Source organism: Scyliorhinus torazame, chromosome 13 (genome assembly GCF_047496885.1).
Source record: "Scyliorhinus torazame isolate Kashiwa2021f chromosome 13, sScyTor2.1, whole genome shotgun sequence".
Lineage (NCBI taxonomy): Eukaryota > Metazoa > Chordata > Chondrichthyes > Carcharhiniformes > Scyliorhinidae > Scyliorhinus > Scyliorhinus torazame.
In genome coordinates this window covers 26,344,364-26,363,299 of record NC_092719.1, presented here as the reverse complement: position 1 = coordinate 26,363,299, position 18,936 = coordinate 26,344,364, and the positions used below count along the sequence as shown (strand labels likewise).

The 18,936-nt window shown below is 52.5% G+C and overlaps 1 protein-coding gene across 5 annotated transcripts in view; it reads right to left on the bottom strand.

Moving 5' to 3' along the window:
* The window catches only part of impdh1a (IMP (inosine 5'-monophosphate) dehydrogenase 1a), a 90,915-nt gene that overhangs the window by 48,877 nt on the left and 23,102 nt on the right, over positions 1-18,936 (bottom strand). For all 5 annotated transcript variants that reach the window (XM_072471203.1, XM_072471204.1, XM_072471202.1 and 2 more), the window contains exon 2: positions 10,810-10,908. In XM_072471203.1, the coding sequence (XP_072327304.1) occupies positions 10,810-10,908 (99 nt within the window). The remainder of the gene's footprint in view (positions 1-10,809; positions 10,909-18,936) is intronic.

Here is an 18,936-nt window from a genome sequence, read left to right as displayed (position 1 = left end):
TCACTAGCAACGGGCCCAGCAGGTCCACGTATTTCCTGTAGAATTCAACCGGGAACCCATCCAGCCCCGGGGCCTTCCCAGCCGGCATGCTCCACAATCCTTTAACCAGCTCCTCTCAAATGTGGAGTTCATGGAAAGATGGGGATGGACACAGTTGAATGATGTAACAGAGGAGTAGAGGATTGAGCCAAGATCAGCAAACTGACACACTTCAGAAAGAGGAATCATAATTCTGCAGACTGCTCCAGTGTGGAGCTAGTACCGGTGCAATGGCCCAATAGGCTTTCCTTTGCACCAATAGAATTCAATGAGCAGAAACAGATAGTGCAGGCTCTTCCACCATCCAAGTCAGCTTGTGAGCAATTCCCTGCCATTCCAGCTTCTGAAACACTCCAATTCCACCTGGAAGCGAGAACAACTAATGGAGTGTTAATTATCAGCCTAACAAGGCCCTGCACAGGCATCACTTGCTACCAATTCACCTTGATGTCCTCTCTACTGCACTTCATCCAGTGTCAACTTCAGTTTTCTCATCCACGTTATCCATTTAAATGCAGGGACCAGTCAAATAAAAAGCAGTTTGATGTTGGGGAATGGAAGGAGCAAAATTACTTACATTTATATCAAACTTTAACATATCACTGGAAATGTTTGATGGGGCAATGCAGAGTGAGTTGTACTCTAGCATAAGAGCTTTTCAGCACTCATTTAAGTAAAGATAAACTAGAAATTCACACTTGTACAAAGAACCAACTAAAACTTAGCCCAATCACATTCCGTTAAAGTCTTTACACACCCTGTAATAAATCACTGCAGGCATGGGTCACAATGACACTATCCCTTGAAATAAAGAAAAGCACCGAGAATAGCATGGGCACAGAATGTACTCAGTATAGGGGACTTCAATAATCATCAAGAGTGACTCAGGAGGACCACTTCTGGCCGGTAGCACAGTAGTTAGAACTGTTGCTTCACAGGTCCAGGGTCCCAGGTTAGATTCCCGGCTTGGGTCACTGTCTGTGCTGAGTCTGCACGTTCTCCCAGTGTCTGTTGAGTTTCCTCCGGACACTCCGGTTTCCTCCCACAGTCAAAGATGTGCGGGTTAGGTGATTGACCATACTAAATTGCCCTTAGTATCCAAAAAAAGGTTAGGTGGGGTTACTGGGATAGGGTGGAGGTGTGGGCTTAAGTAAGGTATCCTTTCCAAGGGCCGGTGCAGACTCGATGGGCCGAATGGCCTTCTTCTGCACTGTAAATTCTATGATTCTATGACCGTGTCTGGACATATTTGCCAGACTGGGCCTGCAACAGGTGGCATGAGAACCAACAATTTACATTTATATAGTGCCTTTAACATCGTGTAATGTTTCAAGAGCATTATAAAACAAATAATACCAAGCCACAGAAGGAGAATTACGTTAGATGGCCAGAAAATTGAACAAAAGGGGGAATTTTTAAGAAGAGTTTTAAAGGAGGAAATCAACGTAGAGAGGCAGCAAGGTGCATGGAGGGTATTCCCTAGAAGTTGGGGCCAAAGCAACTGAAGGCCCGACCACCAATGTTGAAACAATTAAAATTGCAGATGTGCAAGAGGCCAGAATTAGGGAAACAGAAATCTGAATGCTGTGGGGTGGGAGGGGATTAGAGAGATAGGGAGAAGAAATTCCATGGAGGAATTTGAAAACAAGAATGAGAATTTTAAAATCAAAATATGGCTTGACTGGGAACCAATGTATGACTTGCTGTGAGTTAGTGAGCAGAGGTTTGGATGACGTCAAGTTTACAGAGGGTAGAATGTGGCAGACCAGCCAGGAGTCACATTGGAATATTCAAGTCTAAAAGCAATAAAGACATTAATGAGGGTTTCAGCATCAGCAGAGCTATGATTAGCTAGGTAAAAGCAAAGTGAGTGCAGTCCCCCTCAGCCGAAGAGGTGCTGGAGGAGCACGGTATGGTCAAACATGTCAAATGCTGCAGACCGGTCAAAACGATCAGAAGACGGGCAGATTCGGGTGATGCTACAGTGGTGGAAAAAGGGTTCCTAGTTATCGTTCTATGTTCTATGATGGCTGGAATGAGGTTGAAAGCTAATCTTGGGATCAAATAGGTCACAAGGGTGCAAACAAACTGTTTTGTTGCCAGGAAGAAGGATGCAGTTGATAGTTAGGAAACAGAATTTGGACTTAAGCCTTTTAAAAATTCATTTAAGGGAATTGGGCGTCGCTGGTTAGACCAGCATTTATTGCCCATCCTTAGTTGCCCTTCAGAAGGTGGTAGGGAGTTGCTTTCTTGAACTGCTACAGTCCTTGAGGTGTAGGTCCACTCACTGTGCTATTAGGGAGGGAGTTCCAGGATGTTGCCCCAGCGATAGTGAAGGAACGGTGATATATTTTCAAGTCAGGGTGATGAGTGACTTGGAGGGGAACCTCCAGGTGTTGCAGTTCCCAGGTATCAGCTCCTCTTGTCCTTCTCGATGGTAGTGGTCGTTGGTTTGGAAGGTGTTGTCCAAGGAACCTTGATGAGTTACTGCAGTGATCTTGTAGATGGTAAACTGTTCGGCGGTGGTGGAGGGTTTGAATGTTTGTGGAAGGGGGAGCAATCAAGCAGGCTGCTTTGTCCTGAATGGTGTTGAACTTTTCAAGTGTTGTTGGAGCTGCACTCATTCAAGCAAGTGCAGAGTATTCAATTACACTCCTGACTTGTGCCTTGTAGATGGTGGACAGGCTTGCGGGAAACAGGAGGTGAGTTACTCTAGAATTCCCAGCCTCAGACCTACTCTAGTAGCTACAGTATTTATATGGCTGATCCAGTTCAGTTTCTAGTCAATGGTAACCCTCCAGGATGTTGATAGTGGGGGGGGGGGGGGGGGGGGGGGGGGGGATTCAGCGATGGACTGGAAATTGTGACTCCATCCATCACCTTCAACATTCACTCCCTCTACTACTGACACAGAGTTGCGGCAGTGTGTAGCATTTACAAGATGCACTGCAGCAACTCAATCTAGCTCTTTCGACACCACCTTCCAAATCCATTTCTTTTATCACCTGAAAGGTCGAGGGCAGCAGATATAGGCGGTAAATCCCCCTCCAACCTATACCATCCTGCATTGGAACAATTTCACCATTCCTTCACTATAACTGGCTCAAAATCGCAGAACTCTCTTCCCAACAGCACTTGTGTATCTACAACATATGGACTGCAGCGGTTCACAAAGGCAGCCATTGCTACCATCTTAAGGGCAATTCCTCTGGCCCAACTACCGTCAGCCGTCCCTCCATCACAAGGTCAGAAGTGGGGACGTTTGCTGATGATTGCAGAATATTCAACACCCATTCACGACTCCTCAAGACAATGAGGCAGTTCATGGGCAAATGCAGCAAGATCTGGACAATATCCAGGCTTGGGCTATAAAGTGGCAAGTAACATTTGAGCCACACAAGTGTCAGGCAATGACCAACTCCAATAAGAGAGGATCAAACCATCACCCTTTGACATTCAATGGCGTTACCATCACTGAATCCCCCACAATCAACATGCTGGGGATTACAATTGACCAGAAACCGAACTGCAATAGCCATCTAAATACTAATAGCAGGTCAAAGGGTAGGAATCCTGCAGCAAGTAACTCATCTCCTGGCTCCCCAAAGCATGTCCACCACCTACAAGGCACAAGTCAGGAATGTGATGGAATACTCTCCACTTGCCTGGATGAGTGTAGCTCAACAACACAAGAAGCTTAACACCATCTGGGACAAAGCAGCCCGCTTGATTGGCACCCCTTCCAAACCTTCACTCTCCACCACCAACTCACAGTAGCAACAGTGTGTTCCATATATAAGATGCACTGCAGGAACTCACCAAGGCTCATTAAGCAGCATCTTCCAAACCCACAACCACTACCATCTCGAAGGACAAGGTCAGCAGATACATGGGAACACCACCACCTGGAAGTTGCCCTCCATGTCACTCACCATCCCGACTTGGAAGTATATTGCTGTTCCTTCACTGTCATTGGGTAAAAATCCTGGAACTCCCTCCCTAACAGCCAGCACTGTGGGTGGTTTAAGGCGGCGGCAATCAGGGAGGACAATAAATGCCCACATCTCACAAACAATTGTTTTTAAAATCATGCCTCCTCGGATACTGAAGCAGTCCATGCTTGAATATGCAAGAACTGGACAAAATTCAGGTTTTGGGTTGTTAAGTGGCAAGTAACACATGCCACACAAGTGCCAGGCAATGACCATCTCCAACAAGAAAGAATCTCACCATCACTCATTGACATTCAATGGCATTACCATCACTATCCCACAATCAACAGATTGGAGTTACCACCAACCAGTAAATGAACTGAACCAGCAATGTGAACGCTGGCATTCTACAGCAAGTACCCCACCTCCTCAAAGCCTGTATGATGGAACACTCCTCACTTATCTGGAGTTCAGCTCCAAAGCACAAAATGCATTAAGTCATCCTGGACAAAGCAGCCACTTTAAACATTAGCTCCTCCTCCAGTGATAGACAAGGGCTGAAATGCGTACCATATTTTGTTATTCGAGTCTATTTGTTCATGGGATGTCGGCGTCGCTGTTGCCCATCCCCGAGGGCATTTAAGAGTCAACCACCTTACTGTGGATCTGGAGTCACATGTAGGCCAGACCCGGTAAGGACAGCAGATTTCCTTCCCTAAAGGACATTAGTGAACCAGGTGGGGTTTTCCAACAACGACAATGGTTTAATGGTCATCATTAGATAATCATTAAATAAATTCCAGCTTTTATTTTTATCGAATTCAAATTTCACCAACTGCCATGGTGAGATTCAAACCCGGTCCCAGAGCATTACCCTGGATTACTAGTTGAACAACAATGCCAGTGTCCCACTGCCTCCCCAAGATGCACAGGCCAAGGCTCCTTCAAAAACACCTTCCAAACAAGTAACAACTATTATCTTGAAGAACAGCGCAGCAAGATACAGAATCAATTGCAAATTCCCCTCAAAGTCTCACACCACCATGCCAGAAATATATATATATGTTAATTTAAAGCATCCAATTATTTTCCTTTTCAATTAAGGGCAGTTTAGCATGTCCAATCCACCTAACCTACACATCTTTGGGTCATGGGGCGAGACCCACACAGACACGGGGAGAACGTGCAAATTCCACATGGACAGTGACCTGGGGCCAGGATCAAACCCGGGTCCTCGGCAGCGTGAGGCAGGAGTGACAACCACTGCGCCACCGTGTCGCCCCGACCCTGCCAGAACTATATTGTGATCCCTTCACTGTCACTGGGTCAAAAGCCTGGTCCGGCCTCCTCAAACACACAGTGGTTGAGTCTGCACCACATGGACACCAGCAACTCGGGTTCAACTCCAATCTTGGGCGACTGGGTGGAATTGCACGTTCGCCCCGTGTCTGCCAGTTTCCTCCAGGTGGTCTGGTTTCCACTCAGTCCCAAGATGTGCAGGTGAGGTGGATTGGCCAAGCTAAATTGCCCCTTAGTGTGCAACGGTTAGGTGGTGGAGGTGGGCCTGGGTGGGGTGCTCTATCGGAGGGTCATTGCAGACTCAATGTGTCTGACGGCTTTCTTTTGCACTGTGGGGATTCTATGATTCAAGGCTGCGGCTCACCACCACCTTCTCAAGAGCAATAAATGCTGGCTCCTCCAATGACTCTCATCCTATGAACGATTAAATAAGAAAACTGCTAATTTCATGAGGTATGGGGAAACAGAAGGAAAAAGATCTGGCAGGTTTCTCACCCTTAATTGTTATGCAGTAATGTCTGCTGGAAGTGGTGTTATATGCATATAGGATGTTACTCCCCTCATTGTTAATTAGCCTGCTGGCTCCAACAGTCTCTGGCCACCTGAATAGACTGTTGATTTGGTTTGCCATTACCAAAAGACAATTCCACAGAATCCCTTTCGTGTAGAAGGACGTCATTTAGCTCATCTAGTCCGCACCGACCTTCTGAAAGAGCACCATACCGAAGCCCACTACCCCGCACCCCACCTAACCTGTACATCTTTAGACACTAAGGTGCAATTTAATAATAATCTTTACTAGTGTCACAAGGCAGAAGGCAGAGTTGGGATAAAAGGTTCTTTTTCGGAATGGCAACCAGTGACGGGTGGTGTCCCGCAGGGTTCAGTGTTGGGGCCACAGGTGTTCTCTTTATATATTAGCGATCTAGATGACGGGACTGGGGGCATTCTGGCTAAGTTTGCCGATGATACAAAGATAGGTGGAGGTGGAGGGGCAGGAAGTATTGAGGAGGTGGGGAGGCTGCAGGAAGATTTAGACAGTTTAGGAGAGTGGTCCACAAAATGGCTGATGAAATTCAACGTGGGCAAGTGCAAGGTCTTGCACTTTGGAAAAAAGAAGAGAGGCATGGACTATTTTCTAAACGGTGACAAAATTCATAATGCTGAAGTGCAAAGGGACTTGGGAGTCCTAGTCCAGGATTCTCTAAAGGTAAACTTGCAGGTTGAGTCCGTAATTAAGAAAGCAAATGCAATGTTGTCATTTATCTCAAGAGGCTTGGAATATAAAAGCAGGGATGTACTTCTGAAACTGTATAAAGCACTAGTTAGGCCCCATTTAGAATACTGTGAGCAATTTTGGGCCCCACACCTCAGGAAGGACATACTGGCACTGGAGCGGGTCCAGCGGAGATTCACACGGATGATCCCAGGAATGGTAGGCCTAACATACGATGAACATCTGAGGATCCTGGGATTATATTCATTGGAGTTTAGGTTGAGGGGAGATCTCATAGAAACTTACAAGATAATGAATGGCTTAGATAGGGTGGACGTGGGGAAGTTGTTTCCATTAGCAGGGGAGACTAGGACCCGGGGGCACAGCCTTAGAATAAAAGGGAGTCACTTTAGAACAGAGATGAGGAGAAATTTCTTCAGCCAGAGAGTGGTGGGTCTGTGGAATTCATTGCCACAGAGGGCGGTGGAGGCCGGGACGTTGAGTGTCTTTAAGACAGAAGTTGATAAATTCTTGATTTCTCGAGGAATTAAGGGCTATGGAGAGAGAGCGGGTAAATGGAGTTGAAATCAGCCATGATTGAATGGTGGAGTGAACTCGATGTGCCGAATGGCCTTACGTCCGCTCCTATGTCTTATGGTCTTAAGTAGGCTTACATAAACACTGCAATGCCGTTACTGTGAAAATCCCCTAGGCGCCACAGTCCGGCACCTGATCAGGTACACAGAGGGAGAATTCAGAATGTTCAATTCACCTAACAAGCACGTTTTTCAGGACTTGTGGGAGGAAACCGGAGCACCCGGAGGAAACCCACGCTGATACGGGGAGAACGTGCACTCTTCACAGACATGGCCAATCCACCTAACCTGCACGTCTTTAGAAAGTGGGACAAAACCGGAGCACCCAGAGGAAACCCATGCAGACACGGGTCAAACTCCACATACGCAGTCACCCAAGGCTGGAACTGACCCCGGGTCCCTGGCGCTGTGAGGCAGCATTGCCAACCACTGTGCCACCGTGCCACCCATATCACCTGCAGACACCATACGCCAGTGAGAGCTAGCAGACTCAACAACTTTGGGTATTTGTACACTGCCTTCAACATAGTAAAATGTGGTAAGGAGCTTCAAGGTAGTGACTAACAAAATCTCACATTGAGCCACATGAAGAGATATTAAGACAAGTGACTAATGCCTTGGTGGAAGAGAAAGATCTTAAGGAGCAAATGAAAGATAAACACAGAGGTGGGGTGGTTTAAGAAGGAAATTCCAACGCTTAGGGTCCAGGCAGCTTAAGGCATGGCCATTAATGATAGGATTGTAAAAATTGGAAATGCACAGGATGCCAGGGTAAGAGCCAGAAGTTTTGGAGGGTTGTAGGACTGATGGACATCAGAGGATTGGAAAGAGGAGCATATTAAAATTATGGGGTTGCCTTAGGTTAAGCAGAGAATTTAAACACACCATGACTCTTCACAATAAACAACCAGAAAAAGCAATAAGTTCATTGAATATTTCATTAAATACGCAGACTTGACCAGCAGTTAGGGTGCAGGCTCAAGTGCTTTCTTATTTTCTGCCTTGTGTAAAAAAATCAACTACTCATATTGAAGATCAGAACAGCAAAACCACAGCAAGTCATCTGGAAACATTTACAAAGTTGAAGAGACAGTGAACATTTTGAAAATCAGAAAATGCTGGAAAGAGGCAATGGAAGGGAGAGGTGTAAGTAAAAGCACACCGAGGGTGGTGGTGGTGGTGGGTGGGTGGGGGGAAAGAGAGAGCGTGGAGATGAGCGCGAGGAGGTGGGACAGGCAACAGGGCAATAGGAGGTGGGCAAAGGGTTGCCAACAGGAAGTGGGTGGGAGGCGGGCGAAGGGCCGCGCGACAGGCGAAGGGTGGGTGACAGAAGGCGGGCGAGGGGCGGGAGACAGAAGGCGGGCGAGGGGCGGGAGACAGAAGGCGGGCGAGGGGCGGGAGACAGAAGGCGGGCGAGGGGCGGGAGACAGAAGGCGGGCGAGGGGCGGGGGGAGACAGAAGGCGGGCGAGGGGCGGGGGGGAGACAGAAGGCGGGCGAGGGGCGGGGGGGAGACAGAAGGCGGGCGAGGGGGGGGGAGACAGAAGGCGGGCGAGGGGCGGGAGACAGAAGGCGGCCGAGGGGCGGGAGACAGAAGGCGGCCGAGGGGCGGGAGACAGAAGGCGGCCGAGGGGCGGGAGACAGAAGGCGGCCGAGGGGCGGGAGACAGAAGGCGGCCGAGGGGCGGGAGACAGAAGGCGGCCGAGGGGCGGGAGACAGAAGGCGGCCGAGGGGCGGGAGACAGAAGGCGGCCGAGGGGCGGGAGACAGAAGGCGGCCGAGGGGCGGGAGACAGAAGGCGGCCGAGGGGCGGGAGACAGAAGGCGGCCGAGGGGCGGGAGACAGAAGGCGGCCGAGGGGCGGGAGACAGAAGGCGGCCGAGGGGCGGGAGACAGAAGGCGGCCGAGGGGCGGGAGACAGAAGGCGGCCGAGGGGCGGGAGACAGAAGGCGGCCGAGGGGCGGGAGACAGAAGGCGGACGAGGGGCGGGAGACAGAAGGCGGACGAGGGGCGGGAGACAGAAGGCGGACGAGGGGCGGGAGACAGAAGGCGGCCGAGGGGCGGGAGACAGAAGGCGGGCGAGGGGCGGGAGACAGAAGGCGGGCGAGAGACAGAAGGCGGGCGAGGGGCGGGAGACAGAAGGCGGGCGAGGGGCGGGAGGCAAGGGGCGATCACAGGAGGCGGGCGAGATGCAGGCAACAGGATGGGTGACAGTAGGCTGGCAAGGGGCGGGCCACGTGAGGCAGGTAATGGGAGTGGTGGGCAGCAGCGGGGGCCGGCAGTGGGCAGCAGCGGGGGCCGGCAGTGGGCAGCAGCGGGGGCCGGCAGTGGGCAGCAGCGGGGGCCGGCAGTGGGCAGCAGCGGGGGCCGGCAGTGGGCAGCAGCGGGGGCCGGCAGTGGGCAGCAGCGGGGGCCGGCAGTGGGCAGCAGCGGGGGCCGGCAGTGGGCAGCAGCGGGGGCCGGCAGTGGGCAGCAGCGGGGGCCGGCAGTGGGCAGCAGCGGGGGCCGGCAGTGGGCAGCAGCGGGGGCCGGCAGTGGGCAGCAGCGGGGGCCGGCAGTGGGCAGCAGCGGGGGCCGGCAGTGGGCAGCAGCGGGGGCCGGCAGTGGGCAGCAGCGGGGGCCGGCAGTGGGCAGCAGCGGGGGCCGGCAGTGGGCAGCAGCGGGGGCCGGCAGTGGGCAGCAGCGGGGGCCGGCAGTGGGCAGCAGCGGGGGCCGGCAGTGGGCAGCAGCGGGGGCCGGCAGTGGGCAGCAGCGGGGGCCGGCAGTGGGCAGCAGCGGGGGCCGGCAGTGGGCAGCAGCGGGGGCAGGCAGTGGGCAGCAGCGGGGGCAGGCAGTTGGCAGCGTGGGCAGGCAGCGTGCAGCAGCGAGGGCAGGCAGCGTGCAGCAGCGAGGGCAGGCAGTGGGCAGCAGCGAGGGCAGGCAGTGGGCAGCAGCGAGGGCAGGCAGTGGGCAGCAGCGAGGGCAGGCAGTGGGCAGCAGCGAGGGCAGGCAGTGGGCAGCAGCGAGGGCAGGCAGTGGGCAGCAGCGAGGGCAGGCAGTGGGCAGCAGCGAGGGCAGGCAGTGGGCAGCAGCGAGGGCAGGCAGTGGGCAGCAAGACAGGCAGTGGGCAGCAGTTAGGGCAGACAGTGGGCAGCAGTTAGGGCAGGCAGTGGGCAGCAGCAAGGGCAGGCAGTGGGCAGCAGCAAGGGCAGGCAGTGGGCAGCAGCAAGGGCAGGCAGTGGGCAGCAGCGAGGCAGGCAGTGGGCAGCTGCAAGGATGGCAGTGGGCAGCAGCGAGGGCCGGCAGTGGGCAGCAGCGAGGGCAGGCAGTGGGCAGCTGCAAGGATGGCAGTGGGCAGCAGCGAGGGCAGGCAGTGGGCAGCAGCGAGGGCCGGCAGTGGGCAGCAGCGAGGGCCGGCAGTGGGCAGCAGCGAGGGCAGGCAGTGGGCAGCTGCAAGGATGGCAGTGGGCAGCAGCGGGGGCAGGCAGTGGGCAGCAGCGAGGGCCGGCAGTGGGCAGCAGCGAGGGCAGGCAGTGGGATGGATGGTGTGGTAAAGAGGGGAGGGGGATGTGTTGAGGAAGGCCGGGGGTGCGGTAACTGCTCAGCTGTTTGGCTGCTCTTCACAGTTAACTTCCCCACACTGAGGCAGAAGGATGGCGGCCTCCCTGCCAGCCCCCCCCCCCCCGCCTCTCCCACAACGTGGAGCGCGGGCTGTGAGCAACGTGTCCTCATGGGGGGCGGGCGGCTCTTACTTGTAGGTGAGTCCGTCAGCGGAGGCGAAGAGTATCTGAGCGGTGAGCCCGTCCTCGGGCACATAGCCGGTGCCGCCGCTGATGAGGTAGTCGGCCATGCTGCGGAGAGACAGAGAGAGAGAGACAGAGAAAGGCGCTGAGTGAGTGATGGAGCGAGTGAAGCCCGCGGGCGGGGCCAGCCGGGGGGGGGCGGGGCCAGCCGGGGGGGGCGGGGCCAGGCTACTGGCTCCAGCACGCGCCGCCCTTGCCCGGCTGGCGGCCCGAGCCGCGCCTGCGCGAGAGCCCTCCCTCCCTCCCGCTCACCTCCTCCCAACCGGAACCAGATCCCAATGCGCCTGCGCGCCACTTCATTCCACGTGGTCTGGTTCCAACGTTGCAAAGTGCTCGGTGGTCAATGTCACATTTACAATGCAGCAGCAGTCAATGTGTTGTCAGCAGCGGAAGCGGCTGTTCATTGATGTCTCACAAGCTGCCACGAACAGTAGTATAATAAACACCAGATAATCTTTGGGTTTGTTTTGGGCGAAAGAACATGGGGCGATAATGTAAAATAAAGCCCGGAACTCTATAAACTGGGCGCAATACAAATAAAATAACGAACTAGTTAAGAAACAAATCAATGTTGACAGCCCCTTACAGGGTAACAAAAATCAAAACGGTAAGGGAAACATATTTAAGATGCATCATCACCCCCTGAAATATTACTGGCACCTGTCAGTTGGAGAAAGTCGCAAACTAACTGGCAGAAATCCTCTGCACCCCGCGGTGGAGTTAATCATGGCAAAGAGTCGGGACAAATTATATCCTCAAGGGCGGCAGGGTAGCACAGTGGTTAGCATTGTCGCTTCACAGCTCCAGGGTCCCATGTTCGATTCCCAGCTTGGGTCACTGTGCGGAGTCTGCACGTTGTCCCACAGTCCAAAGACGTGCAGGTTAGGTGGATTGGCCATGCTAAATTGCCCTTAGTGTCCGGTGGGGTTGCTGGGTTACGGGTATGGGGCGGAGTTCTGGGCCCTTTCCAAGGCTTGATGGGCCGAATGCACTCCTGCACTCTATGTAATCTATGTAATTGTCCCATTGCCGTTTCTGGCCACCTTCGCCAGGCCAAAGAGCAGGCAAATGAGGAGAACTTACATAGACATAGAATTTACAGTGCAGAAGGAGGCCATTCGGACCATCGAGTCTGCACCGGCCCTTGGAATGAGCACCCTACCTAACCTACACCTCCACCCTATCCCCGCAACTCCACCTAACCTTTTTGGACACTAAGGGCAATTTAGCATGGCCAATCCACCTAACCTGCACACCTTTGGACTGTGGGAGGAAACCGGAGCACCCGGAGGAAGCCCATGCACACACGGGGAGAACGTGCAGATCCGCACAGACAGTGACCCAAGCTGGGAATCGAACCTGGGACCCTGGAGCTGTGAAGCAACTGTGCTAACCACTGTGCTACCGAGCTGCCCATCCGATCTTCCCATGTTCCGATCTGCATGCCAGTTGACCAAAGATCAGAAGTTTGGGGCTGAAATGCAAGCAATACCCGAGAAGCTGCCTTTTCAAACAAATGGCAGAACCTATGTACATGTGGGAAATCGACTCCAAGTCCTGGCAGTCCATGAACCACCTTAATCGTTTGTTGTAAGGGGCTCCCTCCGTGCCAAATCCTCAATGGTAAAGGGGAAGACTCCCACATGGAGAACCTCCCACCAGGGGAGGCCCCAGCCATGTCTGGACAGCAGGACAGAACACTACAATGTGTGTAGATGGCTGATACGGGAACTGCCCATACAGGAAACATCTCCATGCAGAACATAATGGTATGGAGGGATTTTCCGCGAGTCGGCTCAAACATTGGGACTGAGGTTGCCAAGGGTGGTTTGACGGCCCAGGGCCTATGTGAAATTCTGTCCATTCAAGGGTCAGCTCAGGTAGCAGTCTACTGCACGCTTGAGATGCCTTAATATCTTGTGTGAAGTCAGGGCCAAGCACCATATTCATAAGGCTTTGGCAAGAGTTGGATACCAACAGATGCACAGGTTCTTGTTGTGTCATCCAGCCCACTCCTCCACCATCCAGCACATCCCAAACTCTGGTCACCTTTGCAGCCCTCAGTCAATAGCTGTTAGGCCTGACAGCAGGAAGCTCCGGCTTGAGGAAACCATAAGATAGGTAATTCCCACAAGGAAGCACGGAGACCTCCCCAGTTTATAAACAGGAGCTGCTGGTCATAATTGAGGCGAAGAACCTGGAGAAAGGAATACTTCGCCAGTACGTACCATCTGTGAGGGGACTCGACATAAAGGTATCACTACAGGGTCTGAAGGCGGAAAGTGACCACCTGGGTGCGAAGGCACACCAGTGCCTGACCACCATCCCTAAACAGGAGACCCAGCAGCCAGTGCATCCTGTTGTGCCCAGAAGAAGTCAGTGAGCTTCTTCCATATCTTAGTGATTCAGTCCTGGGGAATGATCAAAATGACTAATCAGGGCAACAACATTGCAGCCATGTTGCTGTGACCAGCACTCAAAAAACTTTTGCCTGGACATAAGGGACAAGACCTTTGTTTTCTTTTGAATGGTTCCACGGGCTCTTCCACAACCACCTGAGAGCACATAAAAGACCTCAGTTTAACACGAACCCAGGTTCGTGACTTATTGCATAAGGAGATCGCTTCATGTCCCTTGGCACCTTCCACCTCCCTCTTGGTTTTTTTCCTTTTTTTCTAAATTTAGATGACCCAATTATTTTTTTTCCAATTAAGGGACAATTTACCGTGGCCAATCCATCTAACCTGCATATCTTTGGGTTGTGGGGGGTGAGACCCACGCAAACACGGGGAGAATGTGCAAACTTCACACAGACCACCCTCCCTCTTGAATAGGATCTTATCTCTGGTCGAGTTGGGTGAGGGGAAGATTTCTGACATTTATGGCCAGATCCTGTCAGCGGAGCAGGCTCCGTTGGATGAGGTGAAGTGGAAGTGGGAGGGTGAGCTGGGTCCGGTTTTGCATGGGGGGGGGGGGGGGGGGTGGAGTGCAGCCTTCAATGAAGTTACTGTGAAAATCTCCTCGTCACCACACTCCGGTGCCTGTTCGGGTACAGTGGGAGAATTCAGAATGTCCAATTCACCTAACAAGCGCGTCTTTTGTGGGAGGAAACTGGAGCACCCGGAGGAAACCCACACAGACACAGGGAGAATGTGCAGACTCCGCACAGACAGTGACCCAAGCCAGGAAGGTTCCTTGGCAGTGTGAAGCAACTGTGCTACCGAATATTGAATCCAGAAGGTGCCTAATCGAAAGATGAGCTATTCCTCAAACTTACGTTTTTGGAGACAAAGGACAGAGAGCTCAGAGTGGGTGTGGAGCAGAGATATAAAATGGCAGACACAGGGTCACACTAAAAAAACAATTGTGTGGCTTTTTTTATTCATGTGGGCTGGGCCGGCATTTATTACCCATTCCTAATTGCCCTTGAACTGAATGGCTTGCTAGATCATTTTTTTCTTGAAAATTAATTAATTAAAAGATCCACATTGCTGTGGATTTGCAGTCACATGTAGGCGCCACCAGGTAAGGATGACAGAATTTGTTCCTTATAGGACATTATTGATGCTCATCATTAGACTTTTAATTCTAGGTTTTTTTAATTGAATTCAGATTTTACCACCTGTCCAAAGATGTGCAGGTTGGGTGGATTAGTCATGATAAAATTGTCCAGGGTTTTACAGGTTAGGTGGGGTTACAGGGATAAGGCAGAGACATGGGCCTAGATAGGGGTCAGAGAATCGCCGGGGCCTGGCGTGAACCCCGCCCCCGCCGGTTGCCGAATTCTCCAGCACTGGATATTCGGCGGGGGTGGGAATCGCGGCGTGTCGGTTGGCGGCCCCCCCCGGCGATTCTCCGGCCCGCGATGGGCCGAAGTCCCGCTGCTGGAATGCCTGTCCCGCCGGCGAGAATCAAACCACCTCTCTTACCGGCAGGACAAGGTGCCGCGGGGGGGGCGCGGGGCAATCTGGCCCCGGGGGGTGCCCCCACGGTCACCTGGCCCGCTATCGGGGCCCACCGATCCGCGGGCGGGCCTGTGCCGTGGGGGCACTCTTTTCCTTCCGCCTTCACCATGGTCTCCACTATGGCGGAGGCGGAAGAGGCCCCCTCCACTGCGCATGCGTGGGGATACCGTGAGCGGCCGCTGACGCTCCCACGCATGCGTTGCACGGCAAAGTAATTTCCGCGCCAGCTGGCGGGGCACCAAAGGCCTTTCCCGCCAGTTGGCAGGGCGGAAATCAGTCCGGTGCGGGCCTAGCACCTCAAGGTGAGGGCTCGTCCCCTCAAGATGTGGAGAATTACGCACCTTTGGGGCGGCGTGATGCCGGACTGATTCGCGCCATTTTTGCCGCCGGTCGGTGGACATCGTGCCGATTGCGGAGAATCCCGCCCAGGGTGCTCTTTCAGAGGGTTGGTGCAGATGCAATGGGCAGAATGACCTCCTTCTGCACTGTAGAGATTCTTTTTTAAAAATATGTTTTTATTGGTTTTGCATTTAACTTGTGCAACATTGCTGAAGGAAGTTTAAATATACAACAAACAGTCCAAAGAGTCTGTCCAGTCGGGAGTGTCCTGGTGGCTGGGGGAACGTTGCGGTCTCCTTGCGGAGGAATTTCCTTAGTTGCATACATTGTAACCCGTTCCCTTTTGGGAGTTGTAGTTTGACCGTCAGTTCCTCCCCGGGTTGCTATCCGTCACTGTTCTCTCGTCCTGTCTTTTTAAAAAATGAATTTACGGGATGTGGGCATCGCTGGTTCCGCCACCCGGAGCAGGGCAGTGGAACCAAAGGGCACCGAAGGGCAGATAAGCGAGGAGGTGTGGCCATAGCATCAAGAGGGTGCACCTGGGGAACCCCGAACAAGCTCCTGGTATGTTCTAACGGAGAAACTCTCCTCCATTTTTACCCAATTCGCTCCCGGTTCCTTGACCCATCCCCGTACTCTCTCTGCAGTGGCTGCCCAATGGTAGAGTGGGAAGTTCGGAAGGGCCAGCACCCCCAATGTTTCTCCTTCTTTGTAGGATGCTCTTGTGGATCCTAGGGTTCCTTCCCCCTGACAAAACGCCATAATTACTTTGTCTAACTTGGTGAAGAAGGCGTTGGATATGAAGATCAGGAGGGATGTGAACAGGAAGAGGAATCTGGGCAGTACTTGATCGTCTGCACTCTACCTACCAGGGAAGCCTTGACAGGGTCTATTTTTGGATCCGTATCCACTGACAGTAGTTCTATGGTTGGGGCCGTGGAGTACCGCTGGTCCACCTCCAGAATGGAGCAATCAGTCCTTACCTAGCCGCCTTCTCCTTCCTGTCCCTGAGCGCCTTAAAAGCAATTATTTCCCTTCTTATCACTGCCTTCAGTGTCTCTCAAAATGTGGAGGGAGAGAACTCCCCATTCTGGTTGCAGGATACATATCCATCGATGGCTTATGACATCTTCTTGCAAAACGCCTTATCGGCAAGAAAGGTTGTGTCCAGCCTCCATGGCGCCTTGGGCCCGTGCTGTCTCCAGTCTCACATCCACTTAGTGCGGAGCGTGGTCGGAGTTTTACTATTGCAGAGTATTCCACCCCCTACCTCTCCTGAAAGCACCAATTTTCCTCGTACAAAGAAGTCAATCCGGGTGTAGACTTTGTGGACCTGGGCGAAGAAGAAGAACTCCTTCTCCCTCAGGTGTGTGAACCTCCACGGATCCACTCCCCCCATCTGCTCTAAGGCATTCAGTTCCCTCGCCATCGCCAAATGCTTCCCCGATTTGGGGCTGGATTTGTCCATCCGTGGCTCCTGTACGCAGTTGAGGTTTCCCCCATGATGTTTGTGGGGTGGGGGGCGGGGGTCGAGGTCAGGGACTTTTGCCATGGTCTTTTTGACAAAATCTGCTTTGTCCCAGTTAGGGGTGTATACATTCACAAACACTACTGGTGTCCCTTCCAGGACACCGCTGACCATGACATATCTCCCCCCTGAGTCTGTCACTGTATTCTCCGCTGAGAAGGTCGTCCTCTTGTTAAACAGTATGGCTGCCCCCTAGCCCTTGTCCCATAGCACGCCTGGCAGGTCTATCCTAACCAACTCTTTCTTACTCTCAGTCAGTCCTTCTCCCGCAGGTGTGCCTCTTGGAGGAAGACTATGTCGGCCCCTGAGACATTTCAAGTGGGCAAAGACTCTGGATCTTTTCACCGGGCCATTGAGTCCCCTGATGCTCCAGGTGATTATTCTGATGGGGGGCTTTTGTGCACCCCCCCCTCCCCCACAGGGTCGCCATTCTCACCACATGGACTTGCTCCTGCACTGCCCCTTTGTACTGGGGACATCCAAGATAGCCACCATTGTCTTCTTTGTTCTGGTCGTCCCCACATGTGACTTGTTGTAACCAGCATTCTACCCTCCCCATTCCCCTCCACCATGTTTCCCCCAATCCCCCCACCCCCACCGACTCCCGCTACTCTCACCAATCTCCTCTCCACATGTCCCTATGGGCTCCCCGCTGCTGCCCCTCCCTCCTTTGCCCTTCTCCCCCCTTTCTCTCCGATCTGACCCCCCCCTTCTACCAGGCACTCACTCCGTTTGGGAGTTGCTCTATGGTACCCCTTCTCCTCTTACCTTGTGTGCTTGCATACTCGCTAGACCAGTGGCTCCCCCCGGAAGCTTTTCCTCCTGTCTTTTGCCCATTTTATTCCCTCCCTTCCCATTTCGGTGTCCCTCTGCCTTACCCTCTTATCGGGACGTGCAGGTGATCGTTCCAGTGAGCACCAAAGACATATAGTAATAAAGTAATAGAAACGACAAAGAAGATTATCAGTGGTCGATCTATGTCCCTGTTGCTGTCTTCCTGGCCAGTTCCTCTTAACAAATTCATTCTCCCGGTGTATTAAAGTAGTATTCATAGGTGCCAAATGTCACCCAAAGTTTTGCCGGGTACAGCATCCCGAATTGCACTTTATTTTTAAATAGGGTTGCTTTGGCTCCGTTGAACCCGGCCTGGCGCTTGGCTAGGTCAGCCCCAATGTCCTAATATATATAGGTCATATGCCCTTCGCATTTACAGGATGACATGCTCCTTTCCCAGTTCAAAATTAGTTCCTTGTCCTGCAACCTGTGGAATTTTGCAATGATCGCTGTTGGAGATTCCCCTGTTTGGGGCCTTTGTCGAGGCAACCTGTGGCTCCGTGCACTTCTGGGGGCTTGGGGAAGCTTTCTCACCTGACTAACATCGCCAGCATCTGGGCTACGTTGTCCATTGGGATCCTGACCCCTTGTGCCCTCAGGTAGCCCGACGATCCTGAGATTCTGGCGGGGGATCTATTTTCCTGGTCCTCCACCTTCCCCCTCAGCGCTCCCTGGGCCACCACCAACCTTGCCTCTAGATGACTAGATTACTAGTCCAGTGACAATACCACACTACGCCACTACCTCCCCTTATTCCCCAATATAGGGGGACTGCATCGAGAGAAGCAAAGGCTCCTACAATGTTTCTCAAATTTCCGCAGATGCTGCCAGACCTACTTGATACAATAACCTTTGTATAACACAAATAATTACAACACCTCAATAGGATATTTGGCCCAACCAGCCTCTTGGTGTTCATCCGTATTTCCTGCATGGCAACAGTGACTAAGATACATGATCAGCTATGGGGTGCTTTGGGGCATGGTGCGATTGAGAGAGATGCAATGCTATGTTTTAAAAATAAAACAAATTCTAGTTGTAAAATTATCACTCCAAGATCGTTCAAAAAAGAGAGATTACTGAGAAACACTGCTGTCTTGGAATTGTTATGAATGTTGGTTACCTCTCCGTGCCTCATCACCTTGTGACTACTGAAGGATTTGTAAGTATGGCCACAGAAAAAGTTGGCTTTGACCAGCGCAGTAGACATCACCTAATGCCAGATTGCACACACAGTAAGGAATGATTGTTGCTGTTGCTTCTACCCCAGTGAACCAAACCCAAATAAAACAGTAACAGAAAGCAAAGCATGGGTAGAATCAGATGGACTGCGAGAGAGAGAGAGAAATAAAGGGTGATGGATAAAAAGACACAGGGTGGGAAATAGAAGAACATAGAATAAAGTCAGAT